Source organism: Cantharellus anzutake (assembly GCF_015039405.1).
Source record: "Cantharellus anzutake strain C23 chromosome Unknown EI90scaffold_14, whole genome shotgun sequence".
In the NCBI taxonomy this organism is placed as follows: Eukaryota; Fungi; Basidiomycota; class Agaricomycetes; order Cantharellales; family Hydnaceae; genus Cantharellus; species Cantharellus anzutake.
The window spans coordinates 1062265-1088440 of record NW_024066964.1 but is presented as its reverse complement, the minus strand read 5'-3'; the positions used below and the strand labels follow the sequence as shown (position 1 = coordinate 1088440).

General features: G+C 48.9%; 9 protein-coding genes across 9 annotated transcripts; 3 read left to right on the top strand and 6 right to left on the bottom strand.

Moving 5' to 3' along the window:
- Window positions 1-2494: 2494 nt before the first annotated feature.
- On the bottom strand, window positions 2495-5180 carry EI90DRAFT_3288050 (protein-tyrosine phosphatase-like protein; the record flags this gene model as incomplete). Its single annotated transcript, XM_039067087.1, has 7 exons — window positions 4919-5180; window positions 4609-4861; window positions 4468-4560; window positions 3848-4414; window positions 3748-3787; window positions 3595-3686; window positions 2495-3538 (listed from the first exon to the last, which is right to left on the bottom strand). The coding sequence occupies exons 1-7, from the start codon at window positions 4960-4962 to the stop codon at window positions 2495-2497; spliced, it is 2133 nt and encodes a 710-aa protein (XP_038918413.1). The 5' UTR covers window positions 4963-5180.
- Window positions 5181-6059: 879 nt separating this feature from the next.
- EI90DRAFT_3280123 (uncharacterized protein) lies at window positions 6060-8834 on the bottom strand (the record flags this gene model as incomplete). Its single annotated transcript, XM_039066733.1, has 10 exons — window positions 6060-6101; window positions 6123-6494; window positions 6550-6881; window positions 6905-7807; window positions 7954-8175; window positions 8225-8389; window positions 8445-8501; window positions 8558-8670; window positions 8722-8753; window positions 8805-8834. The coding sequence occupies 9 exons, from the start codon at window positions 8832-8834 to the stop codon at window positions 6423-6425; spliced, it is 1926 nt and encodes a 641-aa protein (XP_038918412.1). The 3' UTR covers window positions 6060-6101; window positions 6123-6422.
- A 428-nt stretch (window positions 8835-9262) lies between these two features.
- EI90DRAFT_2913922 (uroporphyrinogen decarboxylase) lies at window positions 9263-10528 on the bottom strand (the record flags this gene model as incomplete). The annotated part of the gene is made up of 4 exons (XM_039054513.1): window positions 9263-9751; window positions 9806-10314; window positions 10366-10425; window positions 10477-10528. 4 exons carry the CDS (start codon window positions 10526-10528, stop codon window positions 9263-9265), a joined length of 1110 nt encoding a protein of 369 aa, XP_038918411.1.
- Window positions 10529-11259: 731 nt separating this feature from the next.
- EI90DRAFT_3144914 (glycosyltransferase family 39 protein) lies at window positions 11260-13836 on the bottom strand (the record flags this gene model as incomplete). The annotated part of the gene is made up of 11 exons (XM_039065203.1): window positions 11260-11585; window positions 11636-11783; window positions 11839-11975; window positions 12050-12445; window positions 12473-12544; window positions 12594-12642; window positions 12687-12688; window positions 12742-12975; window positions 13020-13351; window positions 13402-13554; window positions 13607-13836. The coding sequence occupies 11 exons, from the start codon at window positions 13834-13836 to the stop codon at window positions 11260-11262; spliced, it is 2079 nt and encodes a 692-aa protein (XP_038918410.1).
- A 1567-nt stretch (window positions 13837-15403) lies between these two features.
- EI90DRAFT_2914361 (chaperonin Cpn60/TCP-1 family) lies at window positions 15404-17487 on the bottom strand (the record flags this gene model as incomplete). The annotated part of the gene is given in 10 exon segments (XM_039054522.1): window positions 15404-15462; window positions 15498-15617; window positions 15635-15767; window positions 15824-16084; window positions 16146-16403; window positions 16453-16541; window positions 16591-16668; window positions 16718-16793; window positions 16845-16971; window positions 17024-17487. The coding sequence occupies 10 exon segments, from the start codon at window positions 17485-17487 to the stop codon at window positions 15404-15406; spliced, it is 1665 nt and encodes a 554-aa protein (XP_038918409.1).
- Window positions 17488-17655: 168 nt separating this feature from the next.
- On the top strand, window positions 17656-18434 carry EI90DRAFT_3120852 (uncharacterized protein; the record flags this gene model as incomplete). The annotated part of the gene is made up of 4 exons (XM_039063338.1): window positions 17656-17760; window positions 17812-17942; window positions 17994-18310; window positions 18367-18434. The coding sequence occupies 4 exons, from the start codon at window positions 17656-17658 to the stop codon at window positions 18432-18434; spliced, it is 621 nt and encodes a 206-aa protein (XP_038918408.1).
- A 203-nt stretch (window positions 18435-18637) lies between these two features.
- On the bottom strand, window positions 18638-21030 carry EI90DRAFT_3049100 (peptidase M24). The gene is made up of 14 exons (XM_039059666.1): window positions 20887-21030; window positions 20688-20834; window positions 20625-20631; window positions 20500-20573; window positions 20034-20437; window positions 19778-19983; window positions 19690-19709; window positions 19584-19618; window positions 19339-19525; window positions 19250-19286; window positions 19165-19199; window positions 19047-19111; window positions 18976-18996; window positions 18638-18910 (listed from the first exon to the last, which is right to left on the bottom strand). The coding sequence occupies exons 1-14, from the start codon at window positions 21014-21016 to the stop codon at window positions 18806-18808; spliced, it is 1473 nt and encodes a 490-aa protein (XP_038918407.1). The 5' UTR covers window positions 21017-21030; the 3' UTR covers window positions 18638-18805.
- Window positions 21031-21097: 67 nt separating this feature from the next.
- Window positions 21098-23178, top strand: EI90DRAFT_3153138 (GDP dissociation inhibitor-domain-containing protein; the record flags this gene model as incomplete). The annotated part of the gene is made up of 6 exons (XM_039065850.1): window positions 21098-21171; window positions 21218-21693; window positions 21753-21860; window positions 21913-22036; window positions 22089-22480; window positions 22533-23178. The coding sequence occupies 6 exons, from the start codon at window positions 21098-21100 to the stop codon at window positions 22952-22954; spliced, it is 1596 nt and encodes a 531-aa protein (XP_038918406.1). The 3' UTR covers window positions 22955-23178.
- Window positions 23179-23468: 290 nt separating this feature from the next.
- EI90DRAFT_3049097 (Sec63 Brl domain-containing protein) lies at window positions 23469-26157 on the top strand. The gene is made up of 10 exons (XM_039059665.1): window positions 23469-23694; window positions 23757-23856; window positions 23930-24044; window positions 24100-24152; window positions 24205-24697; window positions 24748-24835; window positions 24891-25205; window positions 25261-25529; window positions 25579-25809; window positions 25861-26157. The coding sequence occupies exons 1-10, from the start codon at window positions 23586-23588 to the stop codon at window positions 26098-26100; spliced, it is 2013 nt and encodes a 670-aa protein (XP_038918405.1). The 5' UTR covers window positions 23469-23585; the 3' UTR covers window positions 26101-26157.
- Window positions 26158-26176: the final 19 nt, after the last annotated feature.

Genomic DNA, 26176 nt, shown 5'->3' with positions numbered 1-26176 from the left:
TTGAAGGAGAAGCAACCCACAGCAAACAAACGGGTCCTTGCCATGATGATAAATCTATCTTGATACCCGCGGCGTCGTGGCAGTGCGGCTGTCGATACACCGTAGCGTACATGAAGGGGACTTTCTATACATGATGTGTGGGTAATCTGGTTGGTATCGTCTGGTGTCAGTGATCTTTGAGTTATGTGGTGTTGTCGTGGTGTTGACAAAAAAAATAGAGAATAAAGAAATCATTCATTGTGTTCATCTGTACCAATAGAGGCTGGTAACCTGCCCATGTTCATCTCGCCCCTCTCTCTTCCTCTCCTCTGCCGTTGCTTCGTTTTGTGCCGTCGTGGTCTCTCGTCTACCCTGCTGTCCGGGTCCCTGGGATCGTGCTCCTCTCCGCGTGGCGGCCGTCGGTCTGGTGTTTGCCACCTCTTCTGGGATTTTTGATGAAGGACGCAAGTCTTTCTATGCCTTTCACTTTTCCTACGAGGGTGTGGAACCTGGTCTGGTTGCCGCGTCCAAGTAGGTGTCTGTGTCTGTACGCTCGGGGGCATTCCGCTAGAATGTGGGTCCTCGTCTGTGTGGGTTTGCCGCTTAGCACTCTTTGTTCTATGCCGAATCGGTGGTAGTATTCATCGATGTGGGCGTGTCCTGTGTGGAATTGTAGGACTCGGCTGAATGTCTTTCTGTCGAGGTTGCTGAAACGTTTGGTGGGTTTTAGTTTCGGTGCGAGTTGGTTTGTGAAGCCTGATCTCGGGGTGTTTACCCGGCAGGCTTCGGCCATCTCTCTCTTGCGTAGGCTTTCTACATATGAGAGGGATTTGAAGTTTGGGCGAGCTGGCCTGAGGCGGCGACGTCTTTGGCTAGTTGGTCTGCTCTCTCGTTGCCCGTATGCCGAGGTGTCCTGGCACCAGTGTAGAGCGATTTTGACGTCTTCGAACTCAGTGAGGATTTTGCAGATTGTCCTTCTGAATTCCCCGGCCGGTTCCTGTGCTTTGTGTGGTTTCCCTGGAAAACGCGATTCAGTGCACCCGTGTTGTCTGCGTATATGACAATGCGCGAGGGTTTAATGGTGACGTTACCGTCATCTAGGGTTCGTCGGATGTTGCCTGCGGCTGTCTCCAGCTCCGCTTCGACGTGTTCGCCCATGACACCTTTCCCTTCGAATATGACCTTGGTGCCACATCCGGTTTTGGTCCTTCTGTCTTCTTTGTATGGGGAGCCGTCCGAGTATACAAAGAGGAGGTCTGGGTCATCTTCGCATTCGGTGGTGAATGCAAGGTGGTCATCGCGGGTGGATGGAGGGTTGGATGCGTTCGGTGATGTCGTGTTCGGATAGGGCTTTCGAGGTGGGGGTTGATCTTCTCTGTCCCTGGGAGGATGTGGTTGGCGATCCGGGTGATGCAGGTGGATAAGCGCTTCCGCGGGTCCGTCTTGTATTTTTTCTGGGGGTTGAACACTGGGAGGGGTGGTGGTGCGGTGGTGCGGGTCCTTGCCATGCTCTCCTCTGCCTGAGGCAACATTGTTCGGAGTAGTCGGTACGCATGCGGAGGACGTAAGTCGGCATCATTGATGCAGCCAGGCCTACTAGATGATTGCTTGGCAGGACAGAGCCCTATACTGCAACACACTTGATGCACTTGATGGTGTATCCATGAAGGCAGCACCAGGAAGTGATCCATACACCCCGGAACAAATTCTCCAAGAAGGATATGGCTCACTCTGGGACCACTTCAGCCCCATCTCACCACCATCTTGGTTGGCCGCCACTGAGAAGCTGCGAACAAACCAAAGAGCATCACTTGTTTTCACATTTGGCAGCTCTGAAAAAGCCCATCAATTCCAGAAAGCCAAGTCATTTTATGTATCTGGAACTCTGGGCTACAGTTCCTGACTACAAAGGCCACTCTCATCATCTGTCGCACCAGTGCAAGCCTGCCACATATGCAGTGATGAAGACCACGACCATCCTGAAGACTGCCCACCGAATTGCATCAACTGCAGCGAGAACCACCGGCATATTGCAAGAAGGCACAGATTCCGTTGGAAGCACAATGAGAAGCAGCCCATAATGTATCCCTTCTTTCTTTTTCCTTTCTTATGTACATGTCACCCCCCTTAACACCACAATATACATCAACTTGACATCACCCATTTTCATTTTCCGTCCTGATCCTACATGTAAACTCCAAGTAGATTACTGTAGGGATAAGACACGATAAGACGCGTCATCACTAGTAACAACAACCTACCTACAAGGCACGCTGTGGGGGAAGGATTTGCAATGCCTCTGAGCCTCACATGTACTTTACCATAACGCATCGGTTCAGGTACTAGAAATCTACATCATCATGAGTGTGTTGTATTAATTGTGTCGAACAATCAAGTAAATATAAGTGTGCGGGCTGCGCATGAATTGACGGAGTGTCCGGAAATGTGCAAAAAAAAGGAACGGTGTGAAAATGCATGAGACAAAGCTGACATGGATTGACTGAACGAGAAGAGATTATTGAATATCGGCGTTGCTGAAACTCGAACGACGTCGTCTCGTTGGTCGAAGGGATGGTCTCCGTGTTTTCGTACCAGTCTCCACGACGTTTGTGTTGGACATCCAAACGTCTTCCTGGGACTTCAACGTCGCTACTGACCCTTCGCTAACTGTCCCAAGGACAACGCCGATGCCCGTTACTGCACTCTGGATCAGTGGAAGTGGCTTACCACCGAATGTCCGTTTACTCGGCACCAGTGTCGGCAAACGGGAATTCCTCATTCCAGGCCCCTTCTCTAAGGAGGCTGCGACATATGCAACGGCAGACGGGAGGGCGGACGGAGGGGACGCAGCGCGGGATAATTTACGCGAGGGTATCTTGGACAGGGTCACGCGAGCCAGTTTAGTTGGGGAATCCGCAGAGGCATTGTGGCCCTTAGATGCAGTCGCAGTTAGCATGCGATTAGTTGGCCGTGGACCAAAATTGAGAGGAGCAATAACAGTAGCTGATCGGGTATGGGACGCTACGCCACCTTTGCGTGGACTAGGATTACCATGTGCCCGCGTCGTGGCACGAGTCACACGTGCAGTGGAGGGAGCAGCATGAACGCGTTTGGCCGGTGATCCCGCTATGGCGGTGGTTGTTTTGACGACAGTCTTCCCCGATGGGCTGGTCGATCGAAGTTGCTTGGTCACAGGTGCAGCACCGCGAGTCGCTGATGCCGAGGGAGTCCGATTCCCTAGAACGCTATGTTGACTGCTAGAGTCGCTAATACAATCCTCTTCTTCATCCTCCAGCATCTCGAGTGCCACGCGCTTGGTAGTAGGGGTCTTCCGCGGTTGACCAGGTGGAAGCAAAGCCTCAACCTCTGCAACAGAATTCATCGAATTTAACGATGGTCTCGATGGGGTAACGGGGACAGCGGGAAGTGGTTTATCATCCAGTGGAGGCGTGATCGTCCTTGGCTCCTCGGTTATCACTGTATTTGCGTGATCTGCCTTCCGAGCTTGATCCAAAGCCGCCCACTTTGCCCAATGCAGCTGTTGCTGATAAAGATATTGCTGAAGAATTTGGACTCATAAGCATCATGGTCATTGCGTAACCTCTAGTGCCAAACCTGTTGAGGACCAACGACGCAACCTGGGCGAGTAATTCTCATAAAAGCGATAGCCTCGTTCGCGGTAAAGTCATACTTGTAAATCAGATAGGCTGTCAAATAGTTAAAAAATATGGTTCCGTGTCGCACATATCCAGCAGCTTCCGGACACACCTCCAATTAGTGTTCCAGTTCGACCAAGTCCGGCTTTGCACTGAAAGAAGCCATAGCATTGGCATATGATGTGGGCACGGAGAAGAATAAATTGGCATACATGGACAGCAACGACCCCCCCTGCTTCATGCACGGCTTCAGAGCGAGAGATAAACTCACGAACAATCTGGTCCGTTGGATTTGTCCCGTCGTCGAAGTAAAGCTCTAGATGCTCCATCCCTCTTTCCTCAAAGGTGACCTTATCATATAGGGGGTTATTCAAACGAATGACGAGCTTGACATTCCGCTCTTCAAAGTAATCCAGACAGTTTTGATAAGGTTGAGGAAGTTTACGGCTGAAAGAGGAAGCAGTCGGGGTAGCTTGGCCAGGTTGCCGCTTCTGTTGCCGAATCCACACGGGATCGTTAGGACTGGCGAATGCAATGAAGCCTGGAGTAATCCAATTCCAATCTCCATTCTCGACCTTCTCGTAGTACTCATATTCTGCAACGTTAAAATCATTCATATTTATCAAACCATTCCGCAAGGCCTTCCAGAAGCCCCACAGACAGTCATGAATACTGGTGGCGAAGTCGGAGCGACCACGTCCGGCGTCGCGGAACGGCATGAATTCGAGCTCAGCAATTGGCTGAAATGCTTCCCAAGGAGAACGGCGGAGGACAATGAGCTACAAGATAAACTAAATTACTCGCATTTTCTCGATAAGGAAAAGTAGCGTACAGTATAAAGAGCCATGAGAAGCGCTGCGTTAGCCTTCTTGCGGGGATCATCAGATGAATACAGCACCAAGCAGCGAGATTGCAGCATCTCATCCTAGGAAGATGATGGGCTTCTTTGGCCGCAAAAAAGACCAATAAATACCTCTAGAAGTTCATGAATGTATATGCATGCACGATACACCATTGCGATGTTTAGGGGACCCCAGTCCTCAAAGAACGATAAATACGTAAGGTCGTCATCAACTGTGAAGTAATGATACTTTGGCGGGGTATCATCGGGTGGTGATGGAGAGGGCTGTACTTGCTTTCGCAGCGGAGGTGGTGATGAGCGGTCCGCGTCGCGGTTTAGGAGCGTGGCTGAAGGTGGAGGACACGGAAATGTTGTGAAATAGAGACTGGACAGAGGAATGTCAGCGGATGATAAATCTTTGGAGCCACCTCGAAGGTATCACCGGTCGGAGAACATGCACAACGGCTCGCATCCGTGGGTGGCCATGTCAGTGTCCAGAAAGTTAGACACAGTTCAAACGCGATAGAGAGTGTTTTATGCTGTCAATCAGCACTGCAGATAATAGATTAGAGTTATACGGCCTCTAGACACTTCGAGTGCGCGCGGCGTGTGAGGAGCACGACTCAGTCGGGTGTTTCGTTCTTGAACACGCGAGGTGGATTCTCCCCATTCAAATGCCGGTCATTTGCGAATGCATCACGTGAGGGGACCACGGCAAAATTTCATTGACAAAAGGGCACGTGAATCAGGAAGCTGTGGCTATGCTGTAAGTTATCAAATAATAATGTCGGAAAATCCCGTATATCGTTTAAACGCCCGGGAACGTTTCATGGCGTTTTTTTACAACAACTATCCAACAGCCGATGAGAATGCATTGATCAGATGTGGTAGTACTTTGTGTGTTATATGAGACGGGTTTTTGACGATTTTGATGCTGCTGGAAGCATTTATGACATATTTATTAAGTTATTAAAAACGTATTCAAGTACATCATAAGCAATTTATCACAACGTTTAGACGCCAAAATTCACGTTTACACGTCAAATTTTGGCGCTTTAAATGTTAAGTCTCGTGTTTTTGATCGATCTCGCGATTTTCCAACCAATTTCCAACAATTCTGACTCAAAGAGCTACTGTAGTCCTCTCGTCTCATGATTCAAGCCGTTGGAATAATGCTAGCGATATGCTGCTTAGTTCCGTAGTACGTGAACTACTGAGGAAAGACATTTTCTCGTTTTATAAGCGAGGCGCTTTGAATCGCGCACAAGCGCATGGTAGTATAGTAAGTTTACCAAGAAAGGTGCACAACGCTGCGAGCTCAACTCCGTGAGTCAGGTCACAGCGGACGTCGATATCCCGATCGGCCGAGAGATTCTACACTTTTAGGAAGATAAGAAACATCCGACAAACGAACATCGGTGTTATGTTTGGCCGTACGGTAAGACCTGATGCTTCGGGCAAATCAGGGTCAGCTTCACTTGCTGCACAGTTCACATGCCACTTTTCCTTAGCTATCTCGGTTTTCGCTGCAAGACTGGACCGGCCAGATTCTGCAGCTATATTTTGACACTGATGGTAGCAAACCTGCAACAGTGTTGAAAAATACAATCTGCAGCGATATTTAATTTCACTTGTATATAGCTCTACTTGCAAATAAAGTGCTTTACTCACTCGCCACGAATATCACAACGCTATACAGATTCGGACCTAGACCTTCACAGGAAGTAAGGCCGTGTGGAAGCCTGACGGTCGTATGCGTGAAGTGTTACATCAACATATGAGCAAGTACAGCTATACATGACTAGTATGCAACAAAGTCCCACCAATGCAATAAGCTATCGAGACATGGAGCCGTATCACAAGGCTCGTTTTTGGAGAAGTTGACGGAAAACAATGAAATAGACACCCCTACGTCGGGAACGTCCCTTGCGACAATTACGAATTCATCACGCCGACACTGACGGCGCATCACCGGCATCCCATGGTACTTTCACAGCCAGCTCTTCAGACTCGAGATGCTGCGTCAAGTGATCGGTCAGGTGTCGCCTACAGCAGCCAATGTTCGAACCATACCTCAAGTAATAACCCGACCACACTGTCCACCTCAGCTACGGGTATCTCACCACAGCCAGCACTGATCAGCTTACGATAATCCGCCATCCGTCCTCCTGTTCCTGCTTCAGCCTGATAATTGACAAATTCCTCCATGTCCTTCTTGAGCTTTCCCCTCGCGCCCTTTATCTCAGTGCGTAGTCTCTCACACTCTTCATGAATCTCAGTCTGGCTTCTGTTTGCGTCAAACGCGTAAGTCGATTCAAGGCGTTGTGCGTCCTCCATCGAGAGTGTATTGACAGCAGAAGCACCCGGTTGTGCAGACGTCGCAATTGCAGAGATGTTAGGCGGGTCTTGACCGTGCATTGCAAGCCACCGCGCTTCTTTTCTTGCTCTTGTCGCAGCCATATATTCCACCCTTCGAGGTACTCCTTCTCGATTTTCGCAAGCAATGCACCTTTTGCTTCCGTCAAGGTCCTTTGTGCCTCGTCCAGACCTGAAGCTCGCTCCTGAAGTGTTTTGATCGTTTTTTGGCTCTCAAGAATTTCGGCTTGAATGTTGTTCAACAACGCATGACCCTGATTGATGTCCCTCTCCTTCTCCGCCAACTCGTTATCGAAGCTATGGGCTAAACTATCCATGAGGGCCACGACATCAGTAAGGCATCTGCCGACAGCTTTTTGAGCTGCAGTTGAATGATGCAATCTGGGGTAAGCAGATTCGGTAAGGCCAGCCGCCTCTCGAAGAGACAAATTCTGGGAGCGCATGACGGGAGAAGATCGGAACCGTTCGTCTTCTAAAATGTAGTCCTCGCATGTCTTGCCATCCTTGTTCGGTATTGTGGGATCTGCCCCATGGTCAATGAGTAATTTCACAAGTCGCTTGCTACGGCATCGGGCAGCTAACGTCAGGGCAGTTTCCCCATCCTCGTCCTGGAAGTTAATGATATCGGCAAGTTCTTGAGGGAAGTCAGCAAGGCGACCGAGAATGGTCTCCAAATAGTAGCGTGCAGCGTGGACTTTAACTCGGCCCATCGTCACGTCAACAATGTGATGGAAGACTGTCCGATTCGAGTGGTCGATGTTGAGCGTAGAGCGATGAAGAATTTCATATAATTCGGGGAATTTCCGGACATCATAATTGTTGTTGAACATGACGCTCCGCATGAGAGCAGTCTGCCCACTCTTATTGGTCCTAAAAACATCTGCACCTGCACTGATAAACAACTTTACAACGCGCGTGCGACCCATAACGCATGCCCAATGGAGAGGTGTATGGCCTTCGTCGTCGATTACCATATTTGGATCGAAGTCGGGGGTGGGTTCAAGAAAAGGTTAGGAATCGTAGGAGTGTCGGATATGAAGTATGTGAGTACGGCATGGCCATACAAGGACGGATCCATCTGCTCGGACTCGGTAACATTACGGACGATGCTCGCAAGACCATTCTCATGCTCAAAAGCTGCGGCGTGCTTCCTCTTGCGGGACCTGCTGGCCCTAGAGGATTGCGGGCCTCCGCTCTCATGATCGGACAGATTATGAAGGGGCCCGATAGGCGAAGGTGTACGAGAGGGAGAAGACAAGCGGGGAGGCGAAGAGGACATTGACCCATCCGCGGATCCCAATGGCGTGGAGGCACGAGAATAGTCTATCGTAAAGATCAGCGAGAATAGCGCCATGCACCATTGCGCGCTCACCTTCGAGATCCTTTCGACGAGGCTTGGTCAAAATAGTTGTGGTGTGTTTTGGCGCGAGCGGCGGACTTGACAATTCAGGTTGAAAATCGACCAGAGGTCTAATAAGGTGCTCCACGTTGAACTGCTTGGCGAGAGACACCCCTCGCTCTAGAGGCACCCAAGTGCCTGGCTATAAATCAGGACAATCGGGCACTCGGTTTGCACTCTACGCCCTGCTCACCCTGATACTTCCCATACCCCCCTTGTACTTTCTCATGCTCTGCCTTCTGCACATCACCTACCGAAATTTTCATCAGTGGATCAGGCTTGGCTCGCTGGAAATGACAGGCATACGTTCCAGTACACGAGTTCTCTGTGGTTTGTCGAAACCCGCAACCTTCAGGATTTGAGTCGCGTTAAGCCACGAGTCGGAGCGACGCCTCATCACGGCAACACCTTTACTTATCCTGTGATTGTGAAATCAGTGCCGATGGATGCTCCAAGACGCGATGCGATACATTTCGTAGACAGGAACACCACTATAGGTCGCCTATAACAGATTAGCTCGTGCTCTTCGCCCAAGTCCATACGTTTGAAATACCTTGAATATTTGAGCGTTAGGGCCTACCATGTCGGGTGCCTCTCGTATTATGAGCGCGAGACCGTCGCGGTGTGGACGCGAGCACGGGGTTAAGACTTAACACCGACAGTCGTGCTATGTATGCCCTCACTGTTACCAAATAGAGGCTGGTAAACTGCTTACACTTCTACGCGCCTCTAGACGCGCACCCAAGTCATCTGCTCTATGTAGCAATATGTTATTACATAGACTGCTAGAATCTAGCACTTAGTTCCCGAATTATATTCAATGTTAATAGTTACCTCGCGCTATACTACTAGGATACATGAAGGTGTTTGTCAAGGAATGAATGAAAGCAATCTCACATCAGTTCCGTTGTGCGTGAACTGAGGGACGTAAATGGAAATTTTTCATGCTATAAGATACCAAGAGAGACGACACTATGCCGCGCAGCGTAGGTTGATGACTACATAGACAAGTTACGAAGTGGAATCCGTTCGCGACTGGGTGTATTTGTGCACACATTCAAAAAAATAACGGAGGTCCTCTGGCTCTACTCCCGGAGTTATTCCATGACCGAGATTGAAGATATGGCCCTTCGATTTCCCATCGACTTGGAAGCCCAGAGCGATCCGTTGGACCTCTCGCGCAATGGCCTCTCGTCCTCCATACAGCGCGTTCGGATCCACGTTACCCTGCAGAGCCACCTTCCCCCCAGACAATAAACGAGCTTCAGAGGGTTCCACCAACCAATCAAGGCCCAATACATCCCAACCACTGGCCTCCGCCAAAAGCTCAATTGAATGGTTTGCGCCTTTGGCAAACAAAATGAACGGGACCTCGGGAACGGCATGATGTTTGAGCCTAGATCGCACCTCCGACGCGATCACTTGGTAAGTTGGGAAGGCGAATTCCATAAAATCATGAGGAGATAGCTCAGCCGCGCAGGTATCGAATAATTGAATAAGCTGTAACCACTGTCAACACGATCCTCAAAGGCCCCTTGCAGAAATGGTGCATACTTGGGCTCCGGCTCTTATCTGGGCGACTAGATAGTCGACGCATACGGATGTAATGCGATCTAAAAGCTTCTTGGTTTCAGATGGATACTTGAAAAGCCAGGTTTTCGCTTTGGTGAAGGTTTTGCTTCCACCGCCTTCAACCATGTATGCCATTAAGGTCCATGGAGCACCGCTAAACCCAATCAACGGGACCTTGCCTTCGAGCCTGTGCCGTGTGAGTTTGACGGCCTCAAACACATAGTTTAGCTCTTTGTAGACGTCCACATGACCAGGAAGCCGATTGAGATGGGAAGGATCAACTAGAGGGTTTGGAATGACTGGCCCATGGCCAGGATCCATGATGACTTCGATACCCATGGCCTGGGGCACCACCAAGATATCGGAGAAGATGATAGCAGCATCCACAAGTCCTGCGTATCTTCGTATTGGTTGCAACGTCACTTCACAGGCCAACTCAGGAGTTCGGCAAATTTCGAAGAATTCATGATCCCTTCTGACATCTCGGAATTCTGGACATGGATTAGGCTAAGCACCATGTTCGATGCAGCCGATTCACACACCAGGAAGATAGCGCCCAGCTTGACGCATGACCCATACAGGTGCTCGCTCAGTCACTTCCCCTTCACTCCATCCATGAGCGATGCGCTGGGATCGCGAGAGAGACGACTCACCTCGCGCTGCGCGCAGAATAAGATCATTCTGAAGCTTTGGAAAATCCTCCATCAATTGTCACGAAGTAAATAGATCACAACAACTCGGAAACTACGGCTACAAGAATCCACATGGTCAAGTCTCAGCAAACAACTCTTTCTGGACTCGTTCCAAATCCTCCACCGTGTCGCTTTTCTGAGCTCTGACGGTGTCTTGCATCAGGATTGTCGGGGACTCCTTCGCAACATCCTGTTTGGGCAGCTCTTCGTGTTGCTCAAGACTTGCCGTGGTTTTGGTAGTCGGTCGGACATCCTCTGTGGTTTCCAGATCTTCAGGCACAGGAGGTAGGAAGACGGGATTATCTGCGGCAGCGACAGCGGTGCCACCTCCCTCAACCGCCGAGGATGGAGATTGTTGAATATATCCCTGCGCAGGTTTGGATTCGACGTCACTACGTATCTGCTCCGCAATCTTTTGTTCAAAGACATTATAGCCCGGAACAGCTCCTACATGAACACCTTCAGTTGTCTGTGCGGGCGCGTGAACCGCAACTATCCCTCCAACTTCATTCTGAGCATCAGGATCTTTGCCGACAATTGGAGCCCCTCCCCCCGCAGTTGCGAGTGGAGCATTGATAGCCGTGGGAGTGATGGGGACTAGATTTTGGTACTGAGAATACTGGCAAAATAGACGTTAGCATTTAGAACAATCAGGTAAATTGTCCCCCGTACGTTGTCATAATACTCCGAGCTACATGCAAGACGCAAAGTCAAAAGATGCATCTTCGAGTGACAGTATTGATCTCACCATGAGAAGTCCCAGTCTTTGATCCATTTCGCTGATTCGCATTGTCCCCTTGTCCACACGTTCCCGTATATAAGCGAACTGAAGTGGAAGAAATTATACATTACTAGTAGGATGAGGACGAGTCCCACTTGCAAACGAACTCGTGATCGTAATGTGCCAAAAAAGAAATCGAAAAGAGCAGCGGTGAGCATGATAGCAAAGTATAGAGACGGGAAATAATGATGCAGAAAAAGCTGGCGTTGCATCAAATAGAAGGGGAGATAATGCAATGCCCATCCTATGGCAAGGAAGCCGCACAATGAGTCGTATTTATTAATTCGACCTTGTAGAGATCTGATTAATGACGGCTCGACGCAATCGGAAATCACTTACTATTTGTGAAATCCTGAAATCCACGTTTCTGGCGAAGGACAAGGACGACACGGGCCACAGCGTAAACGGCCACCGACGAAGTGCTGAGCCACCAAACAAATGGATTGCCAAGGAGGTAGATGTGGCGGTGGTCCTTGACCCAAAAGTTCTGCAATAAACGTAATTCAAATAGAGTCGATTAGATCATTAGCGTTACAACATACAATCCCTCGCTGAAGGAATGGCCAAGAATATGGGCGAGAATCGTACACGTGCTTGTCAGTCAGTCCGGCATTCGTCGTCCACATAACTTGCTGCAGCTCCCAAAACTTGGCAAAGAACCCGGGGATTCGTAGTTCGCCTTTTCGTTCATCGATCCAACTATTTCAAAGGTGAATGAGCATGCTTAACCGTTACCATCCCAGCATAACTCACACTGTGGGTGGGTGCTCGTTTCAATGAACCACAACGAATTGGGTTTCACCGCGTTCGTGTTACAGGTCACCTCTTGTTGTTCGAATCCCCACTCAGGGAGCCTCACTTTATGAGAGAATAGATAGCAGCCGGTTAGAACATGACGCAGCCTGAACGTAGTGTGCAAGGAGCGCAACCGCGTTCCAGACTCGCGATCTCTCCCGTCACCGTACTCGATCTCCACTGCCCAATTGTCATTAGCGTCGCCACTGAAGCCAGCGAATCCGTAACCAGAAACCTCGTTCTGGAAATCAACGTCGGATACAGGAGGTCTCAGGCTGTGTGAATGAAGTCTCTTCTTTGTTGTAACATGCTCCAGACGAACAACATCCCCATTCTTGATGAACTGAAGAGACTCTAAATCATAATTGTGGTCAGGTTGACCCTCTTCGTAGGGGTGAGTTATCTGCCAGAGATTATTCTCGTCCTGATGCGGATACAGTGTAATCTGCTGCTCTGAGGGTATAATGAGCATGCGGATTTGGCCTGTAAGTTGATAACATACGGTGGCTTCCTCCAGGGTAAGCATGATCATGGGAGTGGAGATAGCCGCCCTGGTATTGAGATGGCGCATTGAGATTGCCGACCCAAAGGCAACATCTAAAGTTGAGGTGAGCCGGCTCACTGCACTGTGGAACCCAAAAAAATCGCACCAGCATATGTATCGCTCATTCCTCGCCCGCTTAATGTATGCTGAAATGGCGCACTCATGAAGCCATCCCCGTCCCCCGAACTTTGCAAGATTTGGAAATGAATGGCAAACATTGCCATGTAGAAGAAAATTGGGAGGACTATGAGACATAAGGCGCGGGCTAGGAAATGCTTGATGAACATGCGAGGGGTGACACGAAGATCCCCAAGTAGGTACCATAGTTGAATTATGGTAGCTACCCCACAGTGGCGATAGTAAAAAGTCCAACCCACTTGACACTGACAACAGCACCGAGCGATAGACCAGTGAGTGTGAGCCACAGCCACCATTCCTCAGTGAAAGCATGACTATGTTCACGGTCCTCGTTTGTAAATGAGACCCAGCAAAAGACGGCAAGGGCAGTGAAAAAGACCAGAGGTGAGTCCAAAAGAATGTGCCTTGACTGAGTGATGAAGCCATTCTCGAAGAGAATAAACAGGGAGCCAACGAGTGCTGTCGTTACCCCGCATCTGAGCTGTCTAAGCGTAAGGTAAGCCAGCGGTACGACACCGACGCCTAGCAGGGCCGGGAGCATCCTCATGCTTGTATAAGGAACATTGTCTGGGTACACTCTGTCGAAAAAACTTAGCCAGAGTTGATGACAGGCAAAGCGACTGCTCACTTTCCAATCTCCTTAAAATCAAACGATCCGTCATAACCTCTAATGAAAGCAACTAGTGTAATAAGGAGCTTGGCTAAGGGTGGGTGGACATCAACGAAGTATTGTGTCATAATATACTTTGACGCAAATTTTCCAAAGTGAACTTCATCGAAGCTAACGAAACTAGTATGAGATGCGGATGAATAGGAAATATGGAAGTACTGACACAACACTGTTGGGTTGCGAGAGACGGAACAAACGAATACCAAAAGCAAGGAGAGTTATGACAATAAGAAGGTTCCATTCCACATTGTTGATTTTTAGCGCCTCGGGGAAGTGGTGTTTCCGAATGTCTCCGCTGATAGCGGTGGCACGTTTCTCGTCTGCATCCAAGTAGCCTTGGGAGCGGGGGAATCGTTGTGGGGCGGGTGACGGTGGATGACGAGATTGTAGCATTACAGGACGTACCCAATTGAGGACGAATAGTAATGGGAAGGAATTTTTCGCACCACAGAACCAAGCAAATGCAATAACTTTTTGTGAAGCTGAGGTGGATTGTGTGAGCGTTGGCTATCGCGCTTCACGGAATCAAAAGCGCATTGCCAAATTCAATCTTCCTGATCTGTGCAACTTCCCGCGCCTAGTCTGGCGTTGCTTCGAGCCAACGACCCGCTTCGAATTACCTTTGGAATGACTCTTTAAACTTTATAGATTGAATTTGGTACAAACGAACTCCGTCGTTAGGCCCTTTCTCGTCTCCCTCGACGTGCAACCGGAATGGGAACGGACGTTTCTTTTTCAGCCCGAAGCGCCGCCGACAAACGGAGTCTCTCGTTTCTTGGTCCTCAGTCCTTTCAGGCTTTCTCCTTATGACCAAGTACCATTGATGAGTACAAGCTATGTTACAAAAGTGAAGGTTACGTGCCATGACCAGTTTCCGCAAAGCGACGTTTAAGGCATGAACATCTTGACTTAAATCTGAAGCCAACACGCGATTCATGCCCATATCCCGTCGCGACGACTCGATAGACTCTACCACAGTGCTAGCATGTAGGATGCGCACAAAGCCGCTTGCAGAGCCGTGAAGGACTGCAGTCTCATGACAGTGTTTAACCAGAGTGGTTATTTGGCTTGTCTTATCATGGATAAAGCACTAGATTCCCGACTTTAAAGTAATGGGGAAATGCACATCGTAAACAGTAAGTTAAGCAACCTACTACTTGCCCAACACTCATGCTCTCAGGCGCGGCGCACCCCTAGGAGGTCAGTTTTCTAGGAATGATTCTGGAGGGGCGCTGGCGCCTCTGAAATTGGATCGGGGGGACGCTGGTAATGAGATGCTCAGTGCACTTTCAACCCCGGCAGCTGCTACGGTGCTTGCTATACCTGCTACTTGGGCGGCGGGATGCAACGCTTCACATCACCTCCTTGCTTTTGATATGGCGCTTGTAACATTGGCTTGAATACCTAAACACTGTCTCATGAATGTTGCCATTATTCAGTTCGTCCTAGGGGAAGACCAGGGTTGTGCCTAAGTACCGTCAGGCACCCGCTCTTTCATTTGTCCTCGCAATTCAATGACATTTTCCGGAACGTCAGTACTGAGTGTAATGCGGATGCTGGCCACGTGCAAGATTTGGAAGTTGTCCAGCGCTGTTGTGACCGGCCCAATGAATGACGAAATGAATGGCTGCCGGGGTCAAGAGAACAGTTACTGGCGGCACGACACCAGTGCATTGGCGTGGTTAGACACCTCTTCTCGATAATCACGTTTTGTGCTAATTTCCTGTAGTTGAATCTCCCTGTGACCTCAACATCTTGTGGTTGGCAGCCGGAACGAGCGTCTAACCCGTTTTGCTCGAACTCGACGCGATTCAAATGCCCCATCTATACAAAGACTTGTCACTCACTCTCCTTGAGAATCTGATCATGGCTCGAATAGCTGTAAGTAGCTCATTGCAATATGTACTATGGCTGAATTGGATCACTGCGCAGTGGACGTGATCGACGACCATAATTAACCTCAAGTGCCCTCGCGTTTCCTTGGGGTAGATCGCAAAATCGTGTCGACCCTAAGACGAACTAATCAGTATGTGCCCACAGCACGAACACAAAACATGCTTGCCTGATGATCATCTCCGCAGCCTCACTGGCGCTCAGGACGACTTGCCTCTTCAGTTTGTAACTTTCAGTTACCCCTAATTCCTTCATCGATGCAATTGTCCCGAGGGCCACATCTAGAGAGGATATCAACCCAAGTAGGAGTTCCACCGAAAAAAATGCATGCCTAAGCCATAGTCTGATTTACCCTCATAGTGTGCTGCCCGCAATCTTGAAACTAGGTCTGAGGAATCATAGCCAGCATTGTCAGCCAATATGATGGGAATCTGGGGGAGCCACGTTAGTGCATGCAGGGATATCCTATAGAGATAGGCGGGTATACCTGTCGCAATGCTTGTACGAAGCTCTCCACAGCAAGTTGTTTTTTCCCAGACACTTTGCGGGCCGCCTCTTCCACTGCCTTACTCATCAGCATTTCTGAGCATCCGCCCCCAAGAACAACACGCGTCTCTTTGACTGTCTGTGAAAGAACGGACAAAGCATCGTGCAAAGACCGCTCTGCTTCATCTAGCATCTGGTTTGTTGAACCCCGCAATACCACCGTACATGCTTGCCCGGCAGCCACACCTGAGAACTTGATAAGCTAAGAGCATGCGATCATGCGTGAACACTCAAATTAAGTTTCTTTACGCACACTACGTTACCTTGTCTTCACCAATCATGATCTCTTCAATTAAATCACAGTGGCCCAGCTTCACAAGATCCGGTCTATCAAACGTCCCAGCGATCTCGCCACCTGTGACGAGAGAAAGACGCTCAACTCCTTCGAAGTCCGCGTGTTCTATGCTCAGTATACCCTTCTCAGCAAAGAGTGACTCGGGATAATTATAGATTAATTGTCGGTTAACAAAGCAGTTGATGCCATGGGCCGCGATTGCATCGACCTTAGCCTTCATTTTTTCCTGGAGAAACTGAGTTAGCATGCATCAGCCAAGAGTGGATTGCACACACCCGCTCCGCTCTTTCCAGATCTGCGAGTTTACCGGTGCTGTCCACTTTCACTCGAGCACCAAATATCTTTATCTTATCCGTATCCATGGCTGGTACAAATAATGAGGCTACACCTCAAGACATTCTGGGAACACTCACATGTATTGGCAATCAGGATTTTTGCATTTTCCATCCGTTTCGGACAACTTGTTCCAATTTGTTTGTCAAGAATGAAGCCTGCAGATTGTTAAGAGCAAATGGAAAATCCGTGCATCGTATTCCGCACCTTCATCTAGGTATGAGTCTGTCAACTTCCCCCCGACTTTCTTGATGACTTGGATATGATCCAAATCTGTTGAACCCTGCGTTCGAGGATTGTAAGGCGAGAAATCACACGAGCATACAGCACTTACACGGAGCCGAAGTACGGCATCAACAGCGAGGTTAGCGAAGTAATCCTTATCCTGCGCCAAGACCTTCGACGACAGTGTTGTCCGCGCGATGTTGAACAAATCTTCTCGAAATCTCACTGGATCCGGACTGTTCGATCGCCGTCTAAATATTTATACAAGTTTTGATGGACGAAACTAACCCATGATCCTTTGCGGATGCTTTCAGCGCATCCAGTGAAACCGCAGTGCCAATCCGAAACCCTTCTACAATTGTTTGAGGGTGTATCTTCGAAGCAACGAGCTTTTCAGCTTCGCGGAGCAGCTCTGCAGCTAGTACGCAGACGCTGGTTGTTCCATCTCCGACTTCATCATCCTGCACCTTCGATATATTGACAAGAATTTTGGCTGCGGCATTATCCAGTTGTATTGACTTCAAGATCGTTGCGCCGTCGTTTGTGATATTAACTTCGCCGGTTGAGGCAGATTGTAGTATCTTGTTCATGCCTTTGGGGCCTAGTGTTGACTTCACCAGGTCCCCGAGAGCGAGAGCCCCCACGAAGCTTGAGAGACGTGCAGACTCAGCGCGCTCCTCTGCGAAAACGATTAAAATTAAAACATCAATTGTTCCTGAAATCTCACCAGTGGCCTGCGAGAAATAAGGCATGTGTTATGTCACCCGAATAATTGATGACGTTGAACTACTTACTTCCTCGCTGAAGATACTCGCAGACATCTGCAATCGTTATGCAATCGTGTTCTGAAGAAACTCACTGGAATCACGAGACGTGAACTGGTGAACTCGGCTCCGTCTACTAGTATAGGGCGGCATGTCATGGAATCCCGCTCACTGTCAGCACAGCAAATCGTAGACGAGTTCAGGCGCTCGGGTAAGTTTGACAAGCTTAGGAAGGATGCTATGGATGCTTTCATCAACAGTGTGACGTTGGTTTCTTGTCATTCATGGTATTCAGGCTGACCGGCAATTCAGGAAACCAACTCAGTTCTGATGGATGAAGTGGACACTATTGCACTGGAAGCGCTCGCCAAGATGCAATTTCTTGCGCCGGGGAAAATTGGCACTGAAAACATCCTTTCCAACATCATGAATAACCTCGAAAGGTAGGATCAAAGAGCCTCCCTCCAGTGTTCTTGGATGGCCTTACTTGGTAGATTTCCCCACATCGACCGGGCTATGGACGAAGCCTCCGAGAATTTCGAAGAAGCAGACTTTATCTCTGGGATTGATGACGCTATTCAGCGTATTCTCCAGTCTGACGCCTTGGAGGATCCAAGGGATGAGTCGGAGGATGAGAACTCTTCATTTTCGGGGTCAATTATTGATACGGATGCGTTGAACGTACAAATTTCTCAAGGTGGCGGGGGCGCGCAGGCTGAGATGGTACCCTCTGAAGCAGGACATGCTTCAGAGCAAGTGACCTGTGCAGAAAATAGGTTCGCCTCAACGGCAGAACAACGACCTGGCTCAGGTGAGCACGCAAAGGACTGTGCTGTGATACGGATGCAGTTATACCTTTCCCATTAGGTGAAATCCAGCTGGACAAACATAATGAAGAGCTGGCTATAAGAGTGGCTGCGATGACCTGCCCTTGATTAGGACACAACAAGACTCTCCACTTCCATCGGAATTAGCAGTCGCAGGTCCGTTACGTACTGCAGTGCGCTGGCTTCGTGCCTTTCAGCTCTCACTTATGACCTCTGTCTGCGTCCATCAGAGACCCTGGTAGCAATGACAGCAAGCTATGCCACGAACGGCGTCTCTCCGCCTCACTCGAATCCATAAAAATTATTAGACATTGATTTCAAGCATTGTGTATACGACCCAGACTGAACCTCTTGTTCTTCAGCTCAGAAGGTGCATGCACTCGCACTCCTGGGCCGTTGTCAAAACTCAGACGAATAAGGTACCACTTGAGGGACTGTAATACGGCCAGCTCTGGGCAGGCCCTGGACTCCGGATGAAGTCACTGCTTCTGCCAGTATGGAGTAAAATCAAGCAATCCTTGACAAGCACCCTCCACGTCCACTATTTCCTTTGGCGCATTCACGGTTAGTACCTCGCTATGCTCCTAGATAAATCAAGCCAGTGAACGGGAGCTTCAAAGATCCTCGCATCGTGATTTCTATTATTCACCTGGTGAACAAGTACCTCATCCTGGAAGACAGATTCACCGAACAGATTCGTCATCGGAACAAGCCACTAACCTCTAGTCGGATTCCAATGTTGTGAAAGTGCTTCGGGTATGCTGGATCTGGTGGGACATACACCCCTGTTACAACCCGTCAAGGATCCAATGTACTCCATAAAGCTGGGCTGGAATACCTGGTTCGATGGTAATTACCATGCCTGCCATCAGGCTGGAGGTATTTTGTATCAAGAGATACAGGGCCAGATGGTCGGTACTCACGGTTGACTTCGCCGATCCACATTCGACTCGTGCAAGTCTTTGTCTGGGCATGAGTTTGGGGGTAAAGACTGAGCGCAAACATGACAAACCCATTCCGATAGGATGACTCAGGAAATGTGGATATAACCTATCCACGTCTCGAAGAGATATTTTGAACCCAATGTTCCTCAGCTCCGTGTATAGCACTTCCCTACTTGCTTGGTGCAAAGAGCTCAGTGTGTGGCCTGATGTGGCTGTCGCAAAGGGTGTGATTTGTTTCAATGTATTTAGTACTGCCTAAAGTAAATATGATGGATTAACCCTCCTGAATTTGGTGGAGGCTGTCGCGAATTACTTGGTACAGCTCCTTTTGTTGAGGTGTAAATGTCCCTGACACCGGCCATGTGCGGGCTAATAATTATTATCCCCAATGCGGGTTCATGGAGGAAGAAAGCACTCACTTATGTCAGAGGCATAACCACTTCGTTATTTGCCGAATCGAGGCAGGTGTCAGCGGACGATGTACTGCAGGATTTAAACTGTTGATACCTAAATTCGCACCCAGCATCCATTAGGACAAGATCCCCTGGTAATAGTATTTGATCGTTGGATGTGTAATGTATCACAAGGGCGTTTGCGCCGGATGCTACGACGGGTACATACGCGGGTCGCTCAGACCCTTTTAAAGCACAGAGGTATTCGAAGTGGGCAGCCAGGGCCGATTCAGAGAGATCAGCAGCCGTAAAACGCATTGTCTGATCATGAATATTAAGTATCACCATTAGACTGTTCACAGTCTTATCACCTTAGCGTGAGCACTACCACTTATCGATGCTGCATTTCGCATCAGCTCCAGTTCAGCTTTGCTTTTTATTCGTCGAAGCTCGTGGAGTTCATGGGAAAGGGATTTGACTTTAGATGCGGGTAGGAAATCAATGGGTGGCTGAAAAGAGGATTCCGTTAGATAGCGCAAGAATGATCTACGCCGCGCGGAAATCTTTTTGGGAACATCGATGTAGATAAAGGAGGCAGACGAGGAAATGGATTTGAGGTGTGATGGGAAGTACTCTATGTCGCGAGAGTCATCGGCCCCAAATAACGACGCAGCTGACTCTACACCTGTGAGGGGGCCATCCCAGAGTTCCTTTTTGGGATCACGTTCGCGAAGAAACAGGCTCATGTGGTAGCCTCGACCACTGGTGCGTTTTTCTGACAAGTCCGCGTCGGAAACATAGAAGCAGACATCAGATAGGAGAACATTAGACACTCACCTAGTATCACTGCTGACTCCGGTTCCAGCAATCCGGTTAAGTATAAAAAGTCCGATGATTGACGGAACTTGTAGCTGGCCAATCACTTCACAAATTGAGCCATGCAACTCGAAGGGAATTCTTACAAGATGTCTAAAGATATAATTTGGCATTAACCTTTCCCCGGGCTCAGGGAGCATTGTACCAACTTTGAGAGGCAAATTTAACACCAGCGGCCACTGAGACGACAACGCTATTATCTGGGAGCCCATCCATAAGGGAAGCTCTCCGACTCTCATACTCCTGCGTGCTAATTCCCGGAGTTATCTCATTTGGCTTCAGAAGGTGGGGATGGGCTGTCCATATCGCGGGTCAACTGAGTAAAAATCCCGGAGGTGTTTTACTCACTGAAAGCCGTTGGCTGCCCATAGCGTCGGGGAGTATTGAGAGACATCAGGTGCATAGACCGACACAACGGCATGGTGGCACAGCTTAAGAAAGCGCGTCGCCGCACCACTGGAGAGATGTGGAAGCTCATCAACTGAATACAGCTGAAATAAGGAAAGCAATTCGGCCAACTCCGCACCCCAATATGGATAAATATCACCTGACCTGAATCATGAGCTCTAAACCCTTGGGCGCCTTCGATGTTGCCATCGTAGGCACGGGCTTGTCCCAGTCAATCCTAGCCGCGTAAGGTCCTCCCTTTCCCCCATGTCAGTCTTCTTATCCTGCACAGTGCCCTTTCCAAATCGGGTTACAAAGTGCTGCATTTGGACCCTAATCAATATTATGGCTCTTATCATGCCAGCCTAACCCTCGATGAGCTTGTTATGTTCTCCGAAAATTACACACCACAGCAGAGCAGTCATCCGAGGTACTCAGAAATACAGTATGATTTCCCGCAAACAAGCGAGCCATCTTCAGAACTCAGCAAGATGTCCCGACACTTCTCCATATCGTTGTCACCGTCCTTAATACCTTCGAAGGGCGCGATGATAGATTCTCTCATTGGTTCAGGGGTCTCCAGATATGGTGGTTTTAACCTTTTACAGGGCATCGGTATGTATGTTGAAGAAGGGGAAACCGGGTACTTTCGTCCGGTCCCAGCTAGCAAAGAAGATATATTCAAAGACAAGAGTATGTCACGCGTAGAGAAACTGAAGCTCATGAAGTTCCTGCGTTACATTGTATCCGATGAAGGCAAACTTGAGCGTTCGTTTGGCTAAAAGCGTTCACAGCTGCATGCTTACCATTTGATCAACTCTTCCCAGCGCGAGATGAAATCACGATAAAGGAACTTATTTCGGGCGATTTTGGGCTTCCACCTTTTATGGCCTCAGCTGTGATCTATGCTCTGGCATTTTCTTCATCGGGGAATGGTGAGTGACTCAGTTTCAGTGCGGGTTGGTACTGGATTGTCCGTTCTCTTAGAGTCCTCGGCGGCCGCTTTGTCGCGAATCCAACACTATATGCTATCGTCCGGCCGCTATGGAAATTCCCCATTTTTGGTGGGCCATTATGGCGGGTTGGGAGAAGTTGCACAAGGATTTTGCAGGTAAGGGGAGTTCGGTGTGCGTCAAGATGATACGATCCCAAAAGCCTACTAGGGCGTCAGCAGTCTACGGAGGAGTATATATCCTGGGCAGGCAAATGGAATCAATCAATTTCACTGAAAAGGGTAGTCCATCAAGCCGTTACAGGATATGTGTGAACGATGTGCCAGACATCTTGGAGGCTAGAACCATTGTTTTCCCCTCATCTGGAATTGCTTCGGTTTCATCCATTCTATCGGGGCTGAAGCCCACCGTGACGGAACAAGAGACGCGATTAGCCCGGTGCATCGCAATCCTAGACTTTCAAATTGTATTTGAACCGGCAAACCAGCCGCCGGCAGATACGTTCACTATCGTCTTCCCCCCACATATGGTTGGAAGGCATGAGAAGGCAGTGGTTGCATTGGTAACTGGCGAAGGAACACTGTCGTGTCCGAGTGGTTATTGTACGCATTGTCCGTGTGCAGAAATCCCCACTCTCACTTCTGGGTCCTGTAGATATCTCTTATCTGGTAACCGAGGTCGAAGAGGATGGCGTCAACAGGACGGCGGAGACCATACTGCGACCGTACCTCTCATCCCTTCTGTCAAAGGCTACCACCGACGCCTCCAGACAATCCCCAAAGGAGCCTCTGTTCGAATTATTCTATATCGAGATGTCGCCCACACAATCAAAATTTCAGCCGCCCCCGGTGCAAGGTGCATATCTGATCGACGACAGCTCTCCTTCTGTAGCATCATTCACCGAGTGTGCCGATCATTGTGCAAGAGAAGCCGAGAGGGTTTTCTGGGAGGTGGTAAAGTTTGTAGAATCTGACTCAGGCACCGAAACACAGGAACGTATCGCAGCGCCTAAAGCTTTCTGGCCCATTTCACATTTGGGAGATGGAAGTGAGGCTGAAGGCAGCGAAGGCTTCTGACCCATGTAATTGAAGCTATAATGTAGGCTGGTTCGTCTCGGTAGAGAAAAACACCACTTCAAACATAGTTCCAAGTGGAAATTCTACTATAAACATAGGCAGGTGACCAGCCTCCTACATTTTTCAAGTTCCTGAGGATTTGGCAGAACGAACAATTTGTTCGGAAGCCCAAATGAAGGAAACGTTATTTGATGACGCGCCTGCAGTTTCAGTCAATGAGCATCTGATGTACTTGTTGAATGTTTCGGAGCGTTCATAAATTGCCATTTTCTCATGATAAACTGCCGTGCAATCAGTATCCCTGGCTTCTTTGGGGCGTTTACTTTCTTAATCAGGAAGGTATGAGGATATCTTCATCCCCAAGGACAGTTTGGTACATTGGTAGAGTGCTCATTTGCAGTCCGGTTTAGATGTTGTGCGGATCGGTGTTGCGTGATGAAGCTCCTCGGAAGCAGAAGTGTGGCGTCAAAAATAACCTAAAGTGGGTGACAAAAAAGACTATGTGGCTGTGTAATTGCTATTATATTGCCAGCGAAATTGAGCCTTCGGAGAAGGACAGACGTTTGAGCACGATACACGCGACGTTGCTGCTTCGTATCCTTAGCCCTGTTGTCCGGAGCCCTCGCCTATAATGGCGGACTACGACTACGAGGAAGGCGCTTTCATGGCGCTTTATTTTCTACTTACGTTTCTTGTAATCATCCTCATACCATTGACGTGGTCCCTGATACCCACTCTAAGTGAGCGTGGCCCACCCTTCCGATCTTTGATGGACTTACCTTATTACGCGTTGGTGGACCAGGAACTGAGGAAATTGAGAGCTGTGAATGCTCCCAATGTTCGGACAAGCACCGACGGAGAGCAGCAACTAGAACAGTGTCCCTCTTCAGGATTGGTATTAGGTCAGTCCTCCCGTCTGCATGATGGTACAATTCCATGGCTTTCTCCATACTAATGTCTCCTTTTTTCTCATAGAGGCATCATTGCGAGCATCCTGTGGCTCATATTCATCGCCATTGCATACAAGCTTGCAACAACGACGACTGAGTCAAAAATTTACGATCCATTTGCGATACTGGGACTTGCCCCAGTGAGTTAGTCTCGTTTATTCTCATCCTTGCTATACTGAGGCCTTTGTGTGCTAGACGGAGGACGCGAAAATCATCAAGAAGCATTACAAGCGCTTATCTCTCAAATTGTGCGTTAAATTCTTCAGGCGCTATGGAACAGACTTTTAGGCGTTCTTTCAGCCATCCCGACAAAGTTAAGCTAGCCATCAACCAAACAATGGAGGACGTATCGGCTCGCTTTGTAAACATTACCAAGGCGTACAAGGCCCTCACTGATGAAACTGTGCGGGAGAACCTTCGCCTGTACGGAAACCCTGATGGGAAGCAAGATTTCAAAGTTGGAATCGCTCTCCCTCCTTGGATCATTGAATCTTCCAATAATGCTTACGTTCTTGGGGTATACGGGCTTCTCATTGGAGGTCTTTTGCCTTATTTTGTTGGGAAATGGTGGTTCAGTTCAAGGCAGCTGACTAAGGATGGCGTCAAAGGGCGTACTGCTGAGATATTTTTTAAAAACATCAAGGAGGAAGATACAGTTGAGAATCTCCTTCACACTCTTGCGTTGGGCTGGGAGGTTGAGCGGCATAAAGCCTCGTCATCCCCTTCAGAGGAGAAGCGGTTGGAAGAGGAGATCTTGAAAATTCTGAAGGATAAACGTTCGGCAGTAATAAAGGTGTGGAGTACCTCCGGTCATCCGGCACAGCTGACCCGGCTCCCGTCCAGGCTACCACGGGATCCACTAGGACGGCACTCGTACTACTCTACGCACACCTTCTTAGACTTCATATCCGTGACAAGAATTTGTCGAAAGGTAAATTGTCCACTGTTTATAAAGGAAGCATCGGTTTACATCAGCGAAAACGCAGAACAAACAGCTCTTCTGCTGCGTCTCCCCCAATTTCTGTCGTCCATCCTTGCCATCACTCTCGCCCACAATTGGCTAGCAACTGCTCTCCATGTGATGCACCTTCATGCATATCTAGTCCAAGCCCTTTTACCACCTGATGACCCCCGCTTGCAGTTTCCCGAATTGCAACGCGCAGATCTCTTAAGGCACAAAGCACTTGACGCTGGAAGCTTATTCGATGCGCTCGAGGCCAAGGGCGATAAACGCATCACATCGATAAGACGTTCTGCCAAGGCACTTGGTGTTCTCAATGTGTTAGATGCCCATTTTAAAGGTGAGCAGCTTGCCGAGTGGGTTGTGTTGTTGCATTATCAGCTCACGTTTGCTAGTTATTGGGGAGCGTATTGTAACTCCTGGGGCAATAGTTCAATTGACTTTGAGACTCCAACTGACATCCCCGTTGATCAACTCTGCAGCCGATGGAGAAAATTTTGTCCCTCCAGATCCTGTTCGCAGGTCAGGCGAAACTGACGTCGATTTTTCAAAGCGTCGCGCAAAGGCTGCTGACGAGCGCGAGTTAACATTTCTGAATACTAAAGCTGAAGCTGAAGATAGGAATATTAACAAGCAATTAGCACACGCGCCGTACTGGTCAGAGGTGCGCCATTCTCCAAGGTAGTACCAATCAAGTTTAAACTCTCATATAGGACCGCAAACCTGGCTGGTGGGTGATGATAGGCGACGAGAAAGTCAACAGAATCATCGTTCCCCCAATTCGTGTTACCGATGTGCCTTATTGTGACGTGGAAACGGGTTCCAAACCGGATCGCCTATACAAACTCCAATTCCAGGCTCCCCCTGATGTTGGTTCGTTTGGTTTTCAGCTGCACTTTGTTAGTGACACGTTCCTCTGGGACGATATCCGGAGACCCATTACTGTGAGTACCAGAGTGACAGTTTTGGGCATGTATCTGATGTGTTTCTTACAGCTCAAAGTGGAGGATCTCTCTGCTCTAGCTGCGGATGAACAAGGAGCAGAGGACGAGATTTCCGATCCAGATGAAGACACCCTTGCTGGTCAGATGGCAGCTTTGCGGGGCGGTCCTGTGAAGAGGCCCGCCAATTATAACAGCGATGATGGGGATAACGACGACGATGACGAGAGCACGACAGATGGAGACCAAAGTAGCAATTCATCGGACAGTGACAGCGCTAGTGACAGCGACTAATTGTTTTGGGTGCCTCACCAATATATAGTATATGATATAATGACAAACGCCCGCTCCTTGTTACACCTCGGTCAAT

What these genes read in the sequence shown, in the direction of transcription:
- EI90DRAFT_3049097 (XM_039059665.1), top strand. Translation starts at nt 23,586, where the DNA reads ATGGCGGACTACGACTACGAGGAAGGCGCTTTCATGGCGCTTTATTTT. An exon ending in GTTAGATGCCCATTTTAAAG is followed by an intron (nt 25,206 to 25,260) that starts GTGAGCAGCTTG and finishes CACGTTTGCTAG; the next exon opens with TTATTGGGGAGCGTATTGTA. An exon ending in ACGCGCCGTACTGGTCAGAG is followed by an intron (nt 25,530 to 25,578) that starts GTGCGCCATTCT and finishes ACTCTCATATAG; the next exon opens with GACCGCAAACCTGGCTGGTG.
- EI90DRAFT_3049100 (XM_039059666.1), bottom strand. Translation starts at nt 21,016, where the DNA reads ATGAGCTTCCACATCTCTCCAGTGGTGCGGCGACGCGCTTTCTTAAGC. An exon ending in GGAGTCAGCAGTGATACTAG is followed by an intron (nt 20,438 to 20,499) that starts GTGAGTGTCTAA and finishes CGGACTTGTCAG; the next exon opens with AAAAACGCACCAGTGGTCGA. An exon ending in GAGTCATCCTATCGGAATGG is followed by an intron (nt 19,287 to 19,338) that starts GTTTGTCATGTT and finishes GCCCAGACAAAG; the next exon opens with ACTTGCACGAGTCGAATGTG.